The sequence below is a fragment of the Desmodus rotundus genome, chromosome 3 (genome assembly GCF_022682495.2).
Source record: "Desmodus rotundus isolate HL8 chromosome 3, HLdesRot8A.1, whole genome shotgun sequence".
NCBI lineage: Eukaryota > Metazoa > Chordata > Mammalia > Chiroptera > Phyllostomidae > Desmodus > Desmodus rotundus.
This window is the reverse complement of record NC_071389.1, coordinates 163520297-163539081: the sequence shown is the minus strand read 5'-3', so window position 1 is coordinate 163539081 and position 18785 is coordinate 163520297. Positions and strand designations below refer to the sequence as shown.

Below are 18785 nucleotides of genomic sequence, written 5' to 3'. Positions count from 1 at the left end.
ATTGGTAGGTAAAAGGTGGACATTAAGAATGAAGCTTTGTTTTACATGGGTGGTCATTTAAAAAGTCATTGTACCCCTGCGAATGGTGCTTTCAGCAGCTTCTCTTCTGGGGCGAGGACGTGTCTCTGTTCTCTTAGGGGAACTTTGCTTATGTTAACCAAAACTGAGGACTGACTAAAGGAGTTGTCTATATTTAGGTAAAATGGGATGGAATATGTACAATCTTTTTCTTAAAAGCAGGTTTTTGTGCATTTGCATTTGGTATGTGAATATTGCTCAAAGAAATCACTTGTAAGGTTTTTAGTGGCTTGATTTTTCTGACCTTTTTCCAGGGTCCTGGATGTTGAATTACCCTATATTTTCAGTTAATGGCAAAATTTTTATTTTAGGAGATTTCTGTACAAAATCAAATAATATAAAAATTTTCTATTTGTGGTTCAAACTAACTCTAATAAATCTCTTTTTCAGTATGCAGTACGGTTTCCAAATGGGGTAGTAGCCTGGTGTGGAAACTAAACAGTTAGCAAAAATCTTGACTTACATGTTAAAAAAAAATTAAATGCCAATATAAATAATGTTGTCACTGGTGAGGCTTTGAAAGGTAATTAAAGTAAAACTTTTTTGTTTCCTATATGTATTTTCTTGGATCTCCTGCAAGACAATTTTCACCTTCCCTTTGTGATCAGAGCCGTCCCAGGACTTCAGGGGCCTCCTACCTACAGAGTTTATTAAGAGTTCCCCCTGATCCCACCTCCACAGAATCATTTCTTCTGAAGGGCCCCCCTTCCATGAGTGAATTCATCCAAGGGCACCGGCTCAGCAAGGAAAAAAGGTTAACCGTGGCTCCACCAGGTAAACACTTTTTCCTTGGGTGCATGTGACGCAAATGGTTAGTTGAATAGACAGCTCTCCCCTTCCTCCCAACCACTCCTGCCCACCCCTCCGCAGAGCCTAACTTTGGTGACAGGTAAATTCCTACAGCTCAACTGAAAACACCTTTACCGTTAGGCCCCTGTTTCCTCCTGTACTCAGCCAGGCCCTCATTCCGTAGGAGTCTCCAGGGATAGGTAAAGGGACACTAGTGATGGGCAGGCACAACGCAGGACACACACCTGGATCCTTTTTGCAATTTGGTAGCTCATAGCAATTCCATCCTGGCCAAATGTTGTCATTTCGTTCTGATCATTTTTAATAAAAAGCCTTTGGGGCTAATCTTTTGTAGTGACTCAGAATGTTTCCTCAATCATTATAGACAAACAAAAGTAAAATCCGCTAAGGTTTTCCTCCTCAGGAGCATGCAGGTCTTATTATAATGTTCTTGTAGTTTGTAAGCCCTTACTGACTGATGCTTACCTGTGTGCTCACAATTTTCTGTAGCTTCACTGTTTTTGCATTTTTCTTTTTCTTTCTCTTATGAAGGCCCTCAGTTGAAAATACGACTTCTTGGCAAATCCCTTGGAGAAGTCCCTGTCTGCTCACTGGAGGTCATAGTGGGCACACAGGAGCCCGTGAAACCAAATAAACCCAAGGGCATTGATTATTTGGCTCTCACAGGAATGGAAAATTAAAACTAATTAAGTTAGTTGTCCACACTTCAAACTCAGAGGTTTCACACGGGCATCTACATTTCTGGCCTCCTTGAATGATTCTGAGTACCTGGCAGCCCTAGGTCTGTGTTCGTGCACGTCAGCAACCTGTGAGATCTATGTCCTGGTGCTGCTCTTTAAATGGGACAAGCTTTGCAATTGGCCACAGTCCCCCTCCCTCCCTGTTACTCACACACAGCCTGCTGCACCTGTTTCTGGTATCTTCTGGGCTCTCCTGTAGCCTTGGAGCTTTTCACGTTTGCCACAGATTTTTTTTTTTCATCTACTTAGATTTTACCCCCTACCTAATTTACTTCAATTTTACCTTAATTCCTTTTTGGAAACCTCAGCCTTTGGATCTGTCATACAATACTTTCCTTATCTGATTCATGAACTGGCCTGCTGATTGGGGTTAAAAGATGTGTGGAAATTTATAGCACACGTTCAACATTCTAAGAATGTCTGAGGAAATCAATAGTGACAATGAGTTGGAAGAACCTAACAGTAAAAACGTACACCTTAAAAAAAAAAGAAAAGCAGCAACGCTGCAGGTGTTTCTATTTTCACAGCTCACTTGCTGCTGTTTTACACCCCACTGGAAGGGGACCTTGAAGTGTCTGTGAATTGCCAGAGTGGTAATGATTCATTAGGTCGCCTAACCTGAGTAAAACCCCATGAGTCTCTTTAGTGTTCCAGGTAGATTTAAGTAGCACTATCTACTAGAATTTATTAAAAAAGAAATTATATAATTAATAAGTAACCCTAGTATGTTCATCTAAAAGACATCATATCAGTGGTTAAAATTAATAGTAAATATGAGTAATAACTATTTTAATTTTGTATATGACTATTTGATCACTGTCTTCATGAATACATATTTTACATTATTGTCATTACTTTATGAAAACCTTTCACATTATGTTCATAAACTTTTCCATGTTGCTCCCTACTCTTATTTTTATTTTTAAAGGTTGTATCATAAATTTTATTTCAGATGTTATCACATTGGTCACAACTTCCTCTCTTGTTAACCACTGAGGAAGTTTTCCATTATTTTGTATCATCGAGTGCTGCTGAGAAAATCCCCACGCATTCAGCTTCGCATCTACTTGATTTTTTCTCGAGTGAAATCACTGGTTAATAGTACGGGCATCTTTATGTTTTTGTTCCATTTTTACACTGCTGTCAAAAAGGGTATATCAATGTACTAAAAGCCCTACAAAATATTTTTCTCATTTGCACACATTCTGAATCTGTTCACTACTTTATGCGCACGTGTTACACATCTCACAACTCTAAGGCTAGATAACAGAGAGCAATGACCATTTTGTTGCCTTCCATTGTTTAGTTTTGAATAACCAGGAATTGACATTGGACTTCTAAGTTATTGTGTAGTGCAAGATTAAAGATACAAAAAATGTGGAATTGAGAATCATCCCTGGTCCAGAAAACCACTTTCATGACAACAATATATTGCCATCATAAACTGTAATTTTAACTGTAATTTTAACCATTTACTTGAAGTTAAAATAATAAAAGAGGGGAGGAAGTAAAGCTGTTACTATGTCCCAAGGAATTTTGTTATATATAATGGAATCAACCAGATTAGTCCTTATTAAATTCTTAGCTTAGTCCAGCAGCATTTTCTGAAAGTTTCCAGTTAAATGAATTACTATAGAAACTAAGAAACCATCTGTACCAAACAAATTGTAACTTCTACAATTATTTGCATTATTGACTATATATTATTTTTTTAGGTGAGCTATATTGGGTAAGGCATAGTAAACATTATTTATGACATTTTTACTATTTAAAATATTTTAGCCTAAGAAAGGAAAAATATGCCATATATAACCAATCCTAGGTTTTATGCACCAAATATCTTAAACCCATTGGGAAGTAATAAATTTTATGGGTTTTTTTATTCATGAGTTTGTAACTTATTGATTATTATAAAAGCTAATGGCTAATACCAACATGTCTTCATCATTTGAAAAAAGACAATTCTCTGTTAATTTATTGGAATGTTTTTTTGATAAGCTTTGTTTTCTAAAATATATCTTTTTAGGTAGTTTTAATTCTAATAAGCATTATATAAGGGTCATTTTTCTATGGAGGATCATTGAAATAATTAAACCAATAAAAATGAAATTAATTTTGTTTGGATCCTTTGGTTGAGGAATCGAGAGAGCTATAAATTTCATTTAAAATTTTAGGGTACAGAGCATAAAATATTATTTACCATATAGAGGAGATGTTTTCAAATAGATTTTATGTCTGTGGGATGGTCAGTAGAAAACCCCATCTTCTTCAAGGCCCAATTTCTCAATTTCTAGAGAATCAACTCTAGAATGGGGCACTGATTTTCCAAATTAGTAGAATGTTTTGCACTAATTGATTAGTACTTTATACTAATCAATTTGCAGCCTTTTAGGGGAAAGTTCTGGCTCTTTCCTCTTGCGTTGGCTCAGTGTCTCCTACCTCAGTCTTTGAAATTCTGTTTCTGGGCGTGGCTTGTTGACTTTCTTATTCCTGACTTTATTCTTATCCTGATAATACACACCCCACGTCTGTCCGCACGTGCCTGCCAGCTTTCATGAACGGGAATCAAAAGCGACCCTGTTGTCATCAACAAGTTTGCAATCAGGCAGCAGATAGTACATCCTTGTAAAAGCGTTGATTATTTTGCAGCCAACGTTTTATCTTGATTCCTCAACTACCTAGGCCTACATAATCATAATACAACCTTACACTTAATCAATAATTAAAAGCAATCTACCAGAATATGTAAAAGAATCTATGTAATTCGTAGTAAAGAGATGTTACTGCGGTGTTTGTACAGGATGAACAAGAAATCTCAAATGTGAAAAGCAAGTTTCAGCTCTCTTTGTGCAGTAATAGCCTAAGCAACTTAGTCGCATGGTGTTTTCCAGGCAGGACGTTTTGCTTCCTGGTATCATTTCAGTTCCCTCTGTCCTTTCCCACTTTTTGCTTCTCCCTCCTCTCTTTCTCTGACACCAATACTGAACTAATGGTATTGTTTTGAAATCTAAAAATTTTCTATGATATTTCAGATTTTATTGATTTTAAAGCAACTAACAGAAAGTCCTAACCTTAGATACGTAGTCACCCCTTCAGATGTACAGTCAACAGTAGACACGAACATGTTCATTAGTGAAAGTTGTCTTTACGTTTCACTACATTCACACAAGCAGACGTTTGTCTGTGTGTTATATTGTAAAGCCTGTGTTCTTAAGCATGTGTCAAAACCATGGTTTTTTCATTAACCCATTTGTTCACTCACTCATTCACTAAAATTTAACAAAATGTATGAGCATCTACTGCATATAAGGCCCTTTTCTTGGATCTTGATATAATGATATTCAAATAAAACTCTACCCTTGTTATTCAAGAAATTCATAATCTGGTATGGGAGTTAAATAGGCGAATAAGTAATGTTAATTGAGGTTCCTGGAATAGCAGAGGAGTTAGGGTGGTTAGGAGACTCTTTCCAGGAGAGCACCAGTCGTGAGAGGTGACTAGAACTTAACAGGGTGCGGTGTGGGTGATGGGAAAAGCCTCATAGGAGAGCAGGTCAGTTTGTGCAGAGACCGTGAGCTTGGGAGAGGTAGGAAATGAGACTGGAAAGGGGGGCAGGGATCTGAAAACAGAGGAGACTTTATTTTGTGGACATAGTTAGCAGTCTTAAGAATAGGACCAGATTGTCATTATGTTAAGGTCTCCCTGACAGCAAGGTGGGAATGGATTAGATGTGGCTAACACCTAAGGTAAAGCAGTGCGTACAGAGACTAAAGAAAATGCAGATGACAGATGATGGGAACTCGGAATCACAGCTGTGAGGAATGTGAATGTTTACATGAGTCTGAAGTTAGAGGAGTCCAACTGTATACAAAAGCCAGCCTGTCCCATGCACGCACATCCTGTTCTGACCGCCTTTGCTCCTCCGTGCCCCTGTGGTCGTATGTGGAAGGAGCTCAGTGAATGCTCTTTGAACTTACGTAATGAACTGACTACCTCAGTGGGTTCTTTTCCCCTAAAGTATTTTCCTATCGGTGCTTTTACATTTATGTGTGTTCCACTTCCCCATATCACTGTACTTTGTTTTCCCACAGGATTCAATTCTTGAAGTAGCAGGAGTGAACAATATTCTGTTGAAATCTGTACTGTTTTAGGCTTGTATTTTCTTTTAACGTGGCTTCCACAAGGTTCTTTCCTGGGCATTTCCTGTTGTTAGAGCATGTTGCCCTCAGTTTGGAATCCGCCAACACAAAAGTTAATTCAAAAACATTAACTCACAAAATTACCAACCACAAGTTGAAAAATACACTTTTCTATCTTACCCCAATGGGATGTGCAATTAGAAGTGGCATCAGATTTCCAAAGCCTAGGGAGCCAGGCCTGCTGCGGGAGCGTCTGCCTTACTTGTTCTGGGTTAGCCATGGTTCACTTTACAGTAGAAACAGAAAACATCCTCAGATTTCCTGTGCTTTCTTTCAGTACTTCTTCAAGTAGCAGTTTCGTTTTTACAGGAAATCTTTTAGTTAGGATGATCTTGAATTGGAATGTGCCACGTTAAGAATGTAAGAATGTCATCTGAGAGATGTCTGTCTTCATTAGATTCTGTCTGTCCTTGTAGGACAGATTTCTAATTGAAAACTGAAAAAACACAGGAATTTATCTAACATCTTCCCAAAGAGCTCCACATTGGCTTTGTTTAGATAAATACGGAATGTCCTCCACTATTGCTGAATGTTTTGGTTTTCATCCAGATTAACTAGTTTCATACAAAGATATTTTGGAATTACAAGATTTTTCTCCTTTCTTATTTTCTGTTGCAAAGGGGTAAGCTGTATGTGTATCTCCTATACCGGTTTTATCACTGTGTACATAAATCCACCGAAATTATGAAGACTTTCCTGATCCCTTGTCTGCTCCAGGCAGAATTAGCTGCTTCCTCCTCTGTGCCCCAGGACAGACAGCAGCCACAGTTTGTCTTAAAATCCCGTTCCTCTGTGAATCTCTAAGCTCCTTTCAAGCAGCAATCTTGCCTCCTTGGTCTTTTAATCCCTAAGATCTTGCCCTGTACCTCGTACACAGGAGATCCTCAAGTTGTTGGAGAACTGGTAATCGCTCCAAATTTTTTACGATGTGTGGCTTTATTGTGGTTTATTATCCATACATGTAGTTCTTCTGTTGTACAGAATTATAAATAGTGCATTTCAGATGGTTTCTTAATTTATTAATTTTAGAGAGAGAGGAAGGGGGACAGAGAGAGAGAGAAATTGGTTTGTTGTCCCACTTATTTATGTATTCATTGGTTGTCTCTTGTATGTTCCCTGACTGGCACTGAACCCACAACCTTGGCGTATGGGGAGGATGCTCTAACCAAGTGAGCTACCCAGCCAGGGCTCAGGTGTGTTCTTCTTCTTTTTTTTTAATATTTCTTACAATTTGGGTTTTTTCTGTTTAAAAAATTTTTTAATTACAGTTGATGTTCAATATTATATTAGTTTCAGGTGCACAGCATAGTGATTAGACATTTCTATAACTTTTGAAGTGATTACCTCAATAAGTCTAGCACCCACCTGGCACCACACATAGTTATTACAATATTATTGACTATATTCCTTATGCTGCACTTTACACAGATATGGTTTAATATAGGTGATACAATACAATCTACACAACAATTGCATTTGGAAATTTTTCAAGTCAGTTCACTTTTCTTAGTATTTAATTCAGGCAGCATATATCATTTTGAAGTTCCTCTGTTTGGTTGTTTTAACATGTGCATGCCCCTAAATCAAGGCAACTATAAGGAAATATCTATTTTAGAGGGCCAAATGTATAAATAATATACTGTAGAGTAAAAGGTTCCATATAAATAGGTAGAGTTTCCTTATTTTTTTCTCTTACTCCTTTTTATATGTCTTTATAGTTAAGTATGTTTTTCGGTAGATGATGGTTCAAAATGCAAAAAGTGCGCAAGGGTGTTCAAAGGGAAAGCAGCTCTCTGCTACAACTGTGTCTGGACAACCTAGTGTGTTCTTTCAGAAACCTTCCCCACACGCAGAAACAAATTTATATAAATATATACAGATATACTCACACATATGTTTTATATATGTATTACTCACATTGACACAACCACAAACATTCTTATGCATGCTGGTTTTTTTCACTTAATATATCTTGGCTTTTTCTTCATCTCAGTACTCATCTTTTTGTTTATTTTTAACCAGAACTTATGGAAGTTATGCTTGAACCCTTTAAAGAAAGCTTGAAATGTTTCCACGTGTAGAATAAAAGTATTTCTTGCCAAATAATAAAATGACAGATACAAGAACATTTCACCTCTAACCCAGAGCTGTGCAACAGAAAGGTGATTTGATAATTACCTGTGCAGTTTTTAATACTCTAGTAGCTACTTGAGAAAAAAATGAAAAGGAACAGGTGAACTTAATTTTAACATTTTATTTAACACATTACATCCCTAATATTACCATTACAACACACCATTATTGAGATATTTTACATTCTGCTCTTCTTAGTCTTTGCACTTCGGCATACCTCCGTTTGAACTAGCCATGTTTCTAGTGCTCGATGGCCAGAATGCGCTGGTAGCCACTGTATTGGACAGGGCAGTTCTAGACCTTACTTACCAATGGTTGTAACTAGCTAAATCTGGAGGGGTGTTGGAGAGGCACAGTGGGCTGAGACACACGGAAGGCCCAGGACACTCCAGGCAATCACTACCTTCCTCTCCTGATCTGCTCGAAGACACTGGCTCACTGTGGATACTGACATGACAGGCTGATGGAAAACCCAAAAGAGCGAGGCACCTCCTGGGTTGGTTCCTAAGTCATAGCTCCTGCTTCGGAGTCATCAAGAAAGCCAACCCAAATGACAAACTAGTCCAAATTCTAAATTTAAAAATTGCACGTTATCCCTCCTCCTTCTACCTCTACATTCTCCCCACCCTTAAGTCAGAGAACAGCCTCTTCCCACCAACCTGCCGTCAGTGACTTATAGAACCTAACCCTTAGTTTCTTTGATATCCTTTGTGCCAGGGAATCAGGTTTTACAACTGTCTGCCATTGGGATGGTCTTGCGTTCACGTCCCAAAGCACCCTGTGCAGAGAAGAGTTTAGTCCTCTGTTCTGGTAGGCAGCTGGGGCCGCTGCCTCATTGTATTCCAAGCAAAAATGGCCATCAGCATCTTCTATACCAGCAATTTTCAACTGCTGTGCTACAAGAATTTTTAAAACATGCAGTACCTGACTATTTAGTCAGGGGCACTGACCTCTTTTCCTTAAATTGTCAAATAAAAAAGTGACAACAGCCAACACAACAATAGCTGTCCAGAGCGAATGAATCAAAACTATACTTATTTTTTGTCAGATCAGCAAAAAAAAATTTTTTTGGTGTGCCACAGAATTTTAGTAATTAGTTTATGTGTGCTGTGAGATGGAGAAGGTTGAAAATTGATGTTCTTTGCTATACTCACACTATTTAATCCAATCTGCTGGCGCTAGTCCATTGTATTCTACTCTTCGCCCTCACTGGAACTACATAACAACCTCTATTATAACAACCTCTGATTAAAAGCATTTCCTGGATTCTTAGATTCATACTGCATCTTTTAAAAGGACTTTTTTCTGTCTACAAATAATAGGAAGAAAAACATAAGAAGAAAAAGCCACCATAGGTACCCAGCGAATCCAATCTCTGGGTTAAGAGCTGTAGGCTCTCCTTTACGTTTTTAAGGATATATGGACAGCTAGAGTGGAGAGATAGCTCCCAACTGTGAGACTCCCTGATTCTACGAATACAAATTTTCTCTCCATGATTGGGCCTGGAGCTCATTGTACACAATCCATGTTTCTAAATAAAACTATATTAAAATATTTTAGCATCATATGGTATACTTTCCACCAAGGAAAAGAAAACTTCCTGTTACCTAATGTTTTTTGGACAATTTACAATATTGTACGTGTTATGAACTGACTATCCAAGGCAGTGTTTTGTGTTAACACTGATTTGCAGTGTACTAACACTATGGTTTTCTTCTCAAAACGGATGGGCTTCGGGTTCTAAACCTATACCCATTTTGTGAGGCTGGATATGGGGGCCACTGATTTAATTCAGAAACGCCTCTCTGGTGCCCTTCAACATGTCAGTCAAATAGACCCTTCTGAACAGTAACGGACAGCTCGGAGAATGGACTTTCCCGTGGGCTGCGCCTGGGTCCAGGGCTCTGAGCGAGCTGGGCGGGGCCTGAAGGAGCAGCCTGCGCTTTGGCTGTGAATCAGAGCGAATGATGGGCAGGGCTACTGCTCAAGGAAAGCCTACACTTGCTACTGACTCTTCATTCCTCTGTTCTAAAAGATGTAGTGAAAATATAGTTCCATAGCACTTACTTACTTAAAGTGACCTAATCATTAAATGTGTACAGCTAACCAACCCAAAACGACTCAGTGTGATGTGTTTATCACACCACCATGAAGCATCCCACCAGCCTCTCATTTTCCTGTTGCATAGCTGTGTGTCCCTTCTTCCACACACCCCTCTCTTTAGTCATCTGTTAATGCCTGTGTGGTTCTCCTGGCCGATTCCCCAGTGTACTTCTTATGCCCGAAAGGTATGAGAGGAAAAGCACAACTCAGAATGTTTGACTTTCCTCCTTTCTATTGTTGACGGAAAAAAATAAAGTCATAAAAATGCCATATAACCATTAATTTTGTTGTCATTTAAGCCAAAAAGAAACAGTCATTGATATACTTACTCTCAATATCACAAATTTAAAGTTTTGGTGAACTGTACAGGTCAAAGCCAAATTTGTTTGGTTTTTACTCATTACTGGAGCCCTGAGATTTTGTTTTCTGTTATGATGCTTAGGTTATTATGTCACTTCCATGTGTCCAGTCCACAAATCAGATCTCCTTCAGATGGACCGCTTCTTCAACTAACCTTTCATGTAATTGCATGAGTCAGTGAATGCCCTGGAAAAGGAGACGAGATTAGACTGTTACTCTTATAATAATTTCTTCAAAGAAACAACTTCTATAATTTCAAGTATTTGCATTAGAGATTTATACGAAAGTATGTACATTTATTTTACAGGATAATAATGTAGAATAGGACTGTCATTTTAACCTACTTTCAGTGGTTATGAAATTGGTACTTTTTTTTAGTTGAAGGAGATACACTTTACTCATATTAAGAACTTTTTTGCTGCTCTGATGCTGTTCATCTAATCCATTGTTTGTTCTAAAACTGAGCCTTGCCTCTTAATTCTTCATTGCACTTAAGATTATGTCTTACTAAAAGTTGAAAAATCAGTGATCAGTTTGGATCATAAGAAGTGAAATTAGAAATTTAGAGTATGAAGGAGCACTATTAGCTCTGGCCCAATGTTACCCAGGTGCCTGGCACAGATGTCCCAATGGGGATGTTGATGAGTTCATCTTAAATACACATATCTGTCCTTCCAGGCAGTCCCGGCTCCACCTCTGTTCATAGGATTCTTAAACACACACACACACACACAAGTATAGAATAATCATTTAGTCTGAGTAGGTATTTATAGAATAAGCCATTATGTGATGACAGTAGAATCAGTTAAACATAAATTTTTTTTCTCTTTTTATGCACTACTTGACATCAAGCAAAAAGAGGTAAGTTGGTTATAAATCTGTAGGTGAAGCTTGTTTTCTTTAATAAATTTATGAAATTTATTAAAGAAATAGTGTTGCTTCAATTAAATTTCTACAAATCAAATACTTTTACATTAGGAAGCTTGTCATTATAATCCTTTTCTTTGAAAAATAAGTACCTTCTGTAAATATGGATTTTTAAAAATATTTAATATTTAAACATACTGTTTTTACTTTAACTGAGTTATACTTATGGTTTAATTTGCTTATGAAGACATAGTACATTTTGAAACACTTAGTTTAGTTTGAGGATTTCTGAATTGTTTTCCCCCCAAAATATGGGTTACGTGCTATAAGTATTTCTTTTCTTAAAATAAATTTTAAAAAATCTACTGACATTGATGAAAGCCTATAATTTCAGATCTATCGTTTTATAGAAGAGGGTTCCCTGAACCCATCAGAATATTTTCTAGCATTGATTTTTTTTGAAAATGACAAAAAATGAAAAAACTATTAAATAAGAAAATCAAACACATTTTACTGAGTGGTGTCTCATGTATTTTTCTTGTTTAGGATACATTTTTATAATTGATCTGTTTAGTGGGTTTTTGGTTTTAGTTTGTTTAACTTATCTTTCGTTTCTTTTTGATGATGAATGAATTCTGACATTTCAAAGGCACAGGCCGGTCTTTCTCTGATACATGCTATCGTTGACTTTGCCTGATTGAGAACAGACTACTGCACCATCTTGATTTAACTCTGCCAGCCGACGTTGTTCTCGGGAAGGTCATTTCTAAACAAAAGGATATTTTCTAATAGGTGTTTAATTGGTGTAAAAATCTGGCAGCAAAATGTGCTTTTACCTCTTGGTGCCACTGTGTGTAATCACCCTCCCCCCTTCGCCTTTCACGTCTTTCCTGCCATAGGCTGTGGTCTCGCACACACTCGTGGTTTAATTGTAAGTCCTTCAGAAGCAGAGAGTCGACTCCACTGCAGGGCATTTTTATATTTCTCTTCTGCAAGGTTTGAAACACAAATAGATTATGAATATTGCTTTGTTTTATCAGCTACTCATATGACATTCTTCAGGACAGCAAATGGAAAGCTGGACGAAAGTTTTTGTCTAATCTATAATCACTGAAAAGTCTAAAAATGCTCCCTCTTCTTAGCAAGTGACGCTGTGACGCTATCACTGACGACAATTTTAGTGCCTATCACCGCAGTGTGATAAACTAAACCCAGTTGTCACATAAAGACAGAGCCAGAGTTTTTAAAGTATGTCGGTCATAGTTTTGCATTGTCTGTACTGAAACTTTTTATGTATTTCAACAATTCTGTCTTTATTGTTTTTTAATAATATTGAATGAGTAATGGTTGCTTCTGACTATCAAGGGTATAAACATATAATGGGACTTGCTGTGTTAAACACTGATGTAAAGTTAAGGCTGAAGTGTCTGGTGACATAAATTAGCAGATCACACCTGAGTAGCTGGGAATTATGCTATTATCCTATCTGTGGGCACTTTCTGAGGAACTAATGTATTTATAGGATATGTGATATGTTTGGCCAAAAGGGATGAGATAGCCGACTCTATGTGTTTGATTATAAGATGCTACAGTCATTCACAGCTGTCCATGTTTATTCGTCAGTGCGCCATTAAATTCATTGTTAGATTTTTAAAAATATTTTAACTTTTCCTAACTGCTGTTTATATAAATGTTTCTAGCTCATGCTCTCCTTATTATTTTTCTTTATATAATACTTCTACCTTAAATTTGTTATATTTTTCCAAATTCTCTACTTTCTATGTTTATTTTTTTCAATGTATATTTATAGGCATCAATAGGGCTACTTAAGTGTTCCTACTAGGAGAATGTATTTTGATGCTTCTTTCCATTAACTTTTCTGTTAACTCACTAACACACTATGAATCATTTTGTAGATTTAGTGAGGAATAATTGAGTATTGATGCCACTTGGCACAGTTTAAATAAGGGCAATTAAAATTTATTTTTAGAATGTATACATCTCAGTATTACAATCGTCAAAGAATAATACTAATTAATTACCTGATATCACTAAATTAGCTTTAAAACCTTTATCAGATAGTATTTATTCTTTTTTATTCCTTTTGTTAGAAAGTTACAGTTGTGACGACAGGAATGTCTAGGTTGTAAACTCTGCCTTTTCCAAGCGGGTCCATCAGACGAGGGCATTAATGAAGTGTTAATACAGACACCAATTCAAAGATCTTTTAGGGGACCAAAGTCAGCACACTAGCAAGAATTTTGTACCGCATGCAAATTCTCCGAGCAAACTACCGTGGGAAACAGAGAATTATAAGAATTGTAAGGCAAGGTCCTCTCTGCCCTCAGCCCTATAGCCTGATGGAGGAAGTCAGGTTTACTGCACAGAAAGCTGTGGTCACGGGCTGTACACAAGAAATGCTGGAGGAGACGAGATAAGTGCTGCAGGAGTTTAGGGGAAGCAGACACTTCCTTCTGGAGTGGTCAGGAGAGAGTTGTCAGTTCTAAATTGTCAGAAGAGAGGGCATTTCAGATGAGTAAAATGTCAGAAGCAAAAGCTCATTAAAATAATTTCATCATATACTCAATTTGGGGCCTTTTAAATTTTCATTGTTGTTAATGGTACAATATTTACCTTGTTTCTTGAAGCTAAAAATCTCAAGGGCATCTGACTCCTCCCTCCTGTCTAAGCAATGACCAGTGCCTATCAGTGGACCCTGGGCTACATGCTTTCACAAACACCCGTTTGCCTGATAGCTGCAAGACTAGCATTTCATGTCCTCATTTAACAGATGGAAAGACTGAGACTCAGAACGGTTAGGTCACTTCCTCAGAGTCTGCCAGCTTCTGGTTGGTGGAGCAGGGATCTAAGCAGAGGTATCTCTGATGGATTCTAAGTCTCATGCTGAAACGGAGTGAAGTTGAGGAGCACAGAGGAGAGAGACTCAAGAGGAAGCTCAAGCGACGTAAAACATTACTGCGGAAGCAACATTGGCCAATAGGAGGAAATTATTGTGATGTACCCCCGTTCCCCGTTCCTGTAGATGGTTGTGGTAAAACCTTCACTTGCAAAGCACATTAGTAACCATGGGGAGCACCTTTGTGCTATTATCCATAAATATTCAAAATTCCTGAGTTTGGGAGGCTTTTAAAAAATAATTATGCAATTTTTCTGTCTTCAGTGCACTGTACAGAAAAATGTATACTCTCTTCTAACATAATTACTCAAATTTTACATCCTATCATCGATTTAGTTTTCCCCAGTACCACCGATTTGACCACTTTTTACATCTTTCTCAGATGCTTTTCGTGGAAATTCAGGTACAGATTTTCATTTCTAATTTGTGCTCTGGCCTCCTGTGTATATCTTTCCTTTGAGTTTTTTTGAATTAAAACATTTATTTCAACACTTGGACTGCTTAGATTTTAGAAGAATTCAAGGGAAATTTAGCTGTTCTTGGTTTATTGAGACTAAAGAGGTACCGTTGACAGAGTCAGAGAGAGTCATCACTGCTTTCACTGGATCAAGTACGAAGGCTCCGTATTTGTTAGACTGAGGGGCTTAAACAACAAATGTTTCTCTCCTAGTTCTGCAGGCTAGAAGTCCCAGGTCAAGGTGTCAGGTGTCTCACCTGAGGCCTCTCTCCTTGACTTGCGCATAGGGCTGCCTTCTCACCACACTGCCTTTTACCCAAGTGATTGTCTCCCTGGGTCTCTCTGTGTCTCTCTGTATGCCCTAAATCTTTAAACCCCTCTGCTCATAAGAACATCAGCCAGATTAGATTGGGGGTCACCCTAACTTAATTATGTCTTTAAAGAGCCTGTCTCCAAATATGGGCATATTCTTAGGTACTGGGTTAGTGTTTCAACATATGAACTGGGAGGGGGCGGGCATACTCAGGGCATACTCTCACTTAGTGAGAGTCTACAATAAGCTCCACAGGGCATTCTACTAAAAGGGCGTGGGGTGGCCAGTCAGAAACCTGGGCTGCACTTCTCACTCTGGCCTTCTCTCTATGGACCCTCAGAAAATCACTTAACTCTTCAGATCCTCAGTGTTCTAATCTGTAGAATGGATATTTTGACAACCAAACTCAGCTGAGTATTCTGAGCACTAAAAAGCTTTTGTTTACTGTAAAAATCATAGAGAAAGTGACCATACATAAATTCCTTAACCTCCCTAGGCCTCAGTTTCTCATTCATGAAATAAGACAAAACCCTATTTCTTGGAGTTTGTTTAAGGATGAAAGAGCTGTTGCATGCAAAGTGCTTAGCCTGGTGTGTGCATACTTACAGCACTGAAGGAATAGTACATGCTACCATTATTTTTCATCCTTTCCTCTTCCTCCCACATTCCTTCTGCATGCTCTTCCTTTTCTGTATTTGCCAAAATCTCAGCTGAGGGATAGTTTGGAAGAACAAGGCCAGGTTTGCAGAAAGAGGAAAGAAGGATACCCTATGAACATAAAAGAGAATGTCTGTATGCTGTGATCATTAACTATGGAATTATCTTAGGACAATCCATAACCGTCTCTGTCAATTCTTAATGTAATAGCTTTCATAATTAAACATTCTTCCTTTTCTACTGTTAATCATGTGTCCTTATTGAAAAGTCCTTGAGGAATAGTGAGTGTTTACTCCAAGTAGGTAAGATTTTTGTTCCAAAGTGATATATACTTGAAAATAATAATGATGTCATATTCTATAATAGCAGTTATTCAAGGGGGCAGGTTCAATGATTAAACCTCTCTCTAACCATCTTGGAAATAGTGCAAAGATACTGTCTCACGACGAGGCATGTTTGCTCTTTGTGTCACAAATTTTCAGTTTTCCTGCCAATATTTGAGTTAATGAGTTGCAGTTATCAAAATGAGAAAGGAAAAACGGAAAGCACCTGTCCCTTTCTTCCTCACTGTTTCTATTGAAGGAAAGACACTAAAAAATCATGGCCTTACAAAAGACGGGGAAGAGGTGCCAGGGAGAAATCGAACACGGGAGTGAGAAGGTGCGTCAGAAGAAATGTAAATTTTATACAACATGAAAGACAGTAGTTTCTCTAACCTGTAGGTCTACAACCTTGATGCTGATCCTTAGCAGATTTCTTGACATCAATGGGTTTCATACACTGAATATAAAAACCAGCATGAATTCGTCGAGGATGACTTATGCCTCATTCTCTAGCTCATAGGACCAGGGAAAGTAGCAGTGTAAAGTAACTGAATTTTGGCAAACAACGAACCAGGTAATTTATAATATTTTGTAGACACATAGAGAAATTCTATAGGATAATAATAGTTGTTTGGATTTATAACTGGTAGAATGGACATGTTCAAAGGATCCAAATTCATAGACTGGTATTTATGAAATATTGTGTGTACTTAGCCTGGTCTTATTAGTTAGTGGCTAGTCTTTAAAGATAAAGATATTAAGATCATGGTTATCACAATTTCTGATTTGAAAGAGAAATAAAATGGAGAGGAAGTTAATACGCTAGAAGCTAGATGACAAAATTGGATCTAAAAGATGTTACAGATAGAAAAGGTGAAACACTCATTAGAGATGAACACAAAGCTAAGAGTGTATGAAATACTCCATTGGAATCCCAGACACTGAAAGTACAGGACAGAAGGACCATGACTTGAGAACACCTTCTATAAACAACACAAGTTCATGGGAAAGAGCACTGTGGGGTGCCTGCCAAGGAAGTGCCATACAGGCTTCTGCTGTTGCCATAGACTCAGGCTGTCCCGGATGAGGCAAGACTCTGCCACCCCGCCCCACCAATCACATCTTATCCACACGTGATTTCCTTCTGATTGCCTCAGTTTTAGAGGTTGCGTACATACAGGGACATGGTCAGGAAGCGGTGTGGGGGGGCGCGGAGTGAGGGAAGTTGAAATCGTGTGTTATGAGTAAGAACTTAGGCAAAGGAAAACTCAGGGGACAGAGATGGTTTTCTGGGGAAAGTGTGCAGCACCTGGAGGAGTTTATGGTCACGAGGGAAGGAGCTGTGGTGTGGAAAACAAGATCTCACGAAATGGTAGGAATACATCAGTTCTCAAGTCAGGAAACCAGGGGCTGGGTGCAGGCCATTCTGTAAGAGACTGTTTGCCACCAAGAGCTGCTGCTCGGCCTCCCCCCCGAGCGTCTGGGCACCAAGGACACCATCCCTCAGGGATGTGTCTGTAAGTTTCATTCAGCCCTTGGATCATACCTTCCTAGATTCACACCCAGCTCTACCTCTTAGTGGACTTTGGCAAGTTACTTAACCTAAGTCCCTCTTTCCTCATCTGTAAGTGAGAAAACAGGTTAAAGGAGAGCGTGCCTGTTCAGTGCCGGCACAGTGCCAGGCACGTGGGGATCAGTCAATAAATCATCATTGGTGAGCTGCTGTCATCATCGTCATCATCATCATCTCATCATCACCACCATCATCATCATGACGCTTTATTTTAATTGCTTATTGAATGTGCTTGCTTTTCTCAATTGACCAGGGACCATATAGTCTGTTTTCCCTTTACCCTCACCTCCAAAACTAGTTTTAGACACATAATAGGAGTTTAGCGACTTGACTGGCGAATGGTGGAGACGAAGTTTGGTGGCCCAGATAAGAGCACTGACTGCTGGGATTCTGCCATGCCTTGTCCCTAAGATACATAATTTCCATCTTTGATGCAAAAAAAAGCATCAAAGCAATGAGATGAGGCCTCGCTCCTTCAGGGGTGAGTTTACCAGCTCCTAGACGGAGCAGGTGAGATCACGTAAAGCCCCCCGCACTGTGGTGCTGGGAGGGATTTCCCCACTCTCCTAACCCACCCCTTTCCTTTTACAAAGCATGGGCTAACTCACACCAGCTGCTCAGCTGGGTTAGCCATGAGTGTGATTGGAGGCCGCAGACCTGAGAAAAAGAATTTAGAGGATAATCGAGTTGGAGCAATACAGCTGTTCTTAAATTTCTTTTTTTCATCTTCACCGTCTTATTTATGGATTTTACTTTTTATACTTTAAGGATAACACTTGGCTAAGTACTTATAAATAATAAATGCAAATAATAATATTAATAATAATAATAATAAATAATTAGCCAGGCGAGATGCCACCTTTAAAGAAGGAAAAACTGATATTCACTAAAAATTTAAGGAATATTCACCTTGTATTAAACAAATCATTACGGTACATGTAGTCCTGCTCCCCTGCTTTCTAAATTTCAACACAAAGCATATTTCAAATGAATAATCTGTGACAGCATTGGCATAGAAAATATTCTAATATAAGTGAGATATGGAAAAATATTTAAACTATTTACCCTAGTCTCATTCTAGGGTTTTCCATTTTACAGAGGCTGAGACTTTGCTATAGCAGAGCTTTATTTACGCCTGCCCTGCAATGTGAGACGTAAGGCCAGATTCCCATGTGTTTTTCTAAGGGTTCATGTTGATTTGCACCCATTGCATTTACCCAAATACACCAGAGGAGGGCAGCACACACCTGGCCGT

General features: G+C 38.4%; 1 protein-coding gene across 5 annotated transcripts in view; it reads left to right on the top strand.

Annotated features, from left to right (window-relative positions):
* Positions 1 to 18785, top strand: part of BICD1 (BICD cargo adaptor 1) — a 172496-nt gene that overhangs the window by 140994 nt on the left and 12717 nt on the right. Inside the window, exon 8 of one of the 5 annotated variants that reach the window (XM_024575900.3) lies at positions 659 to 852. The exons of 3 other annotated variants lie outside the window; for them this stretch is intronic. In XM_024575900.3, coding sequence (XP_024431668.2) covers positions 659 to 852 — 194 coding nt within the window. Of the gene's footprint in view, positions 1 to 658; positions 853 to 18785 lie in introns of those variants that run through there. One more of the 5 variants, XM_024575897.4, reaches the window with a different exon arrangement.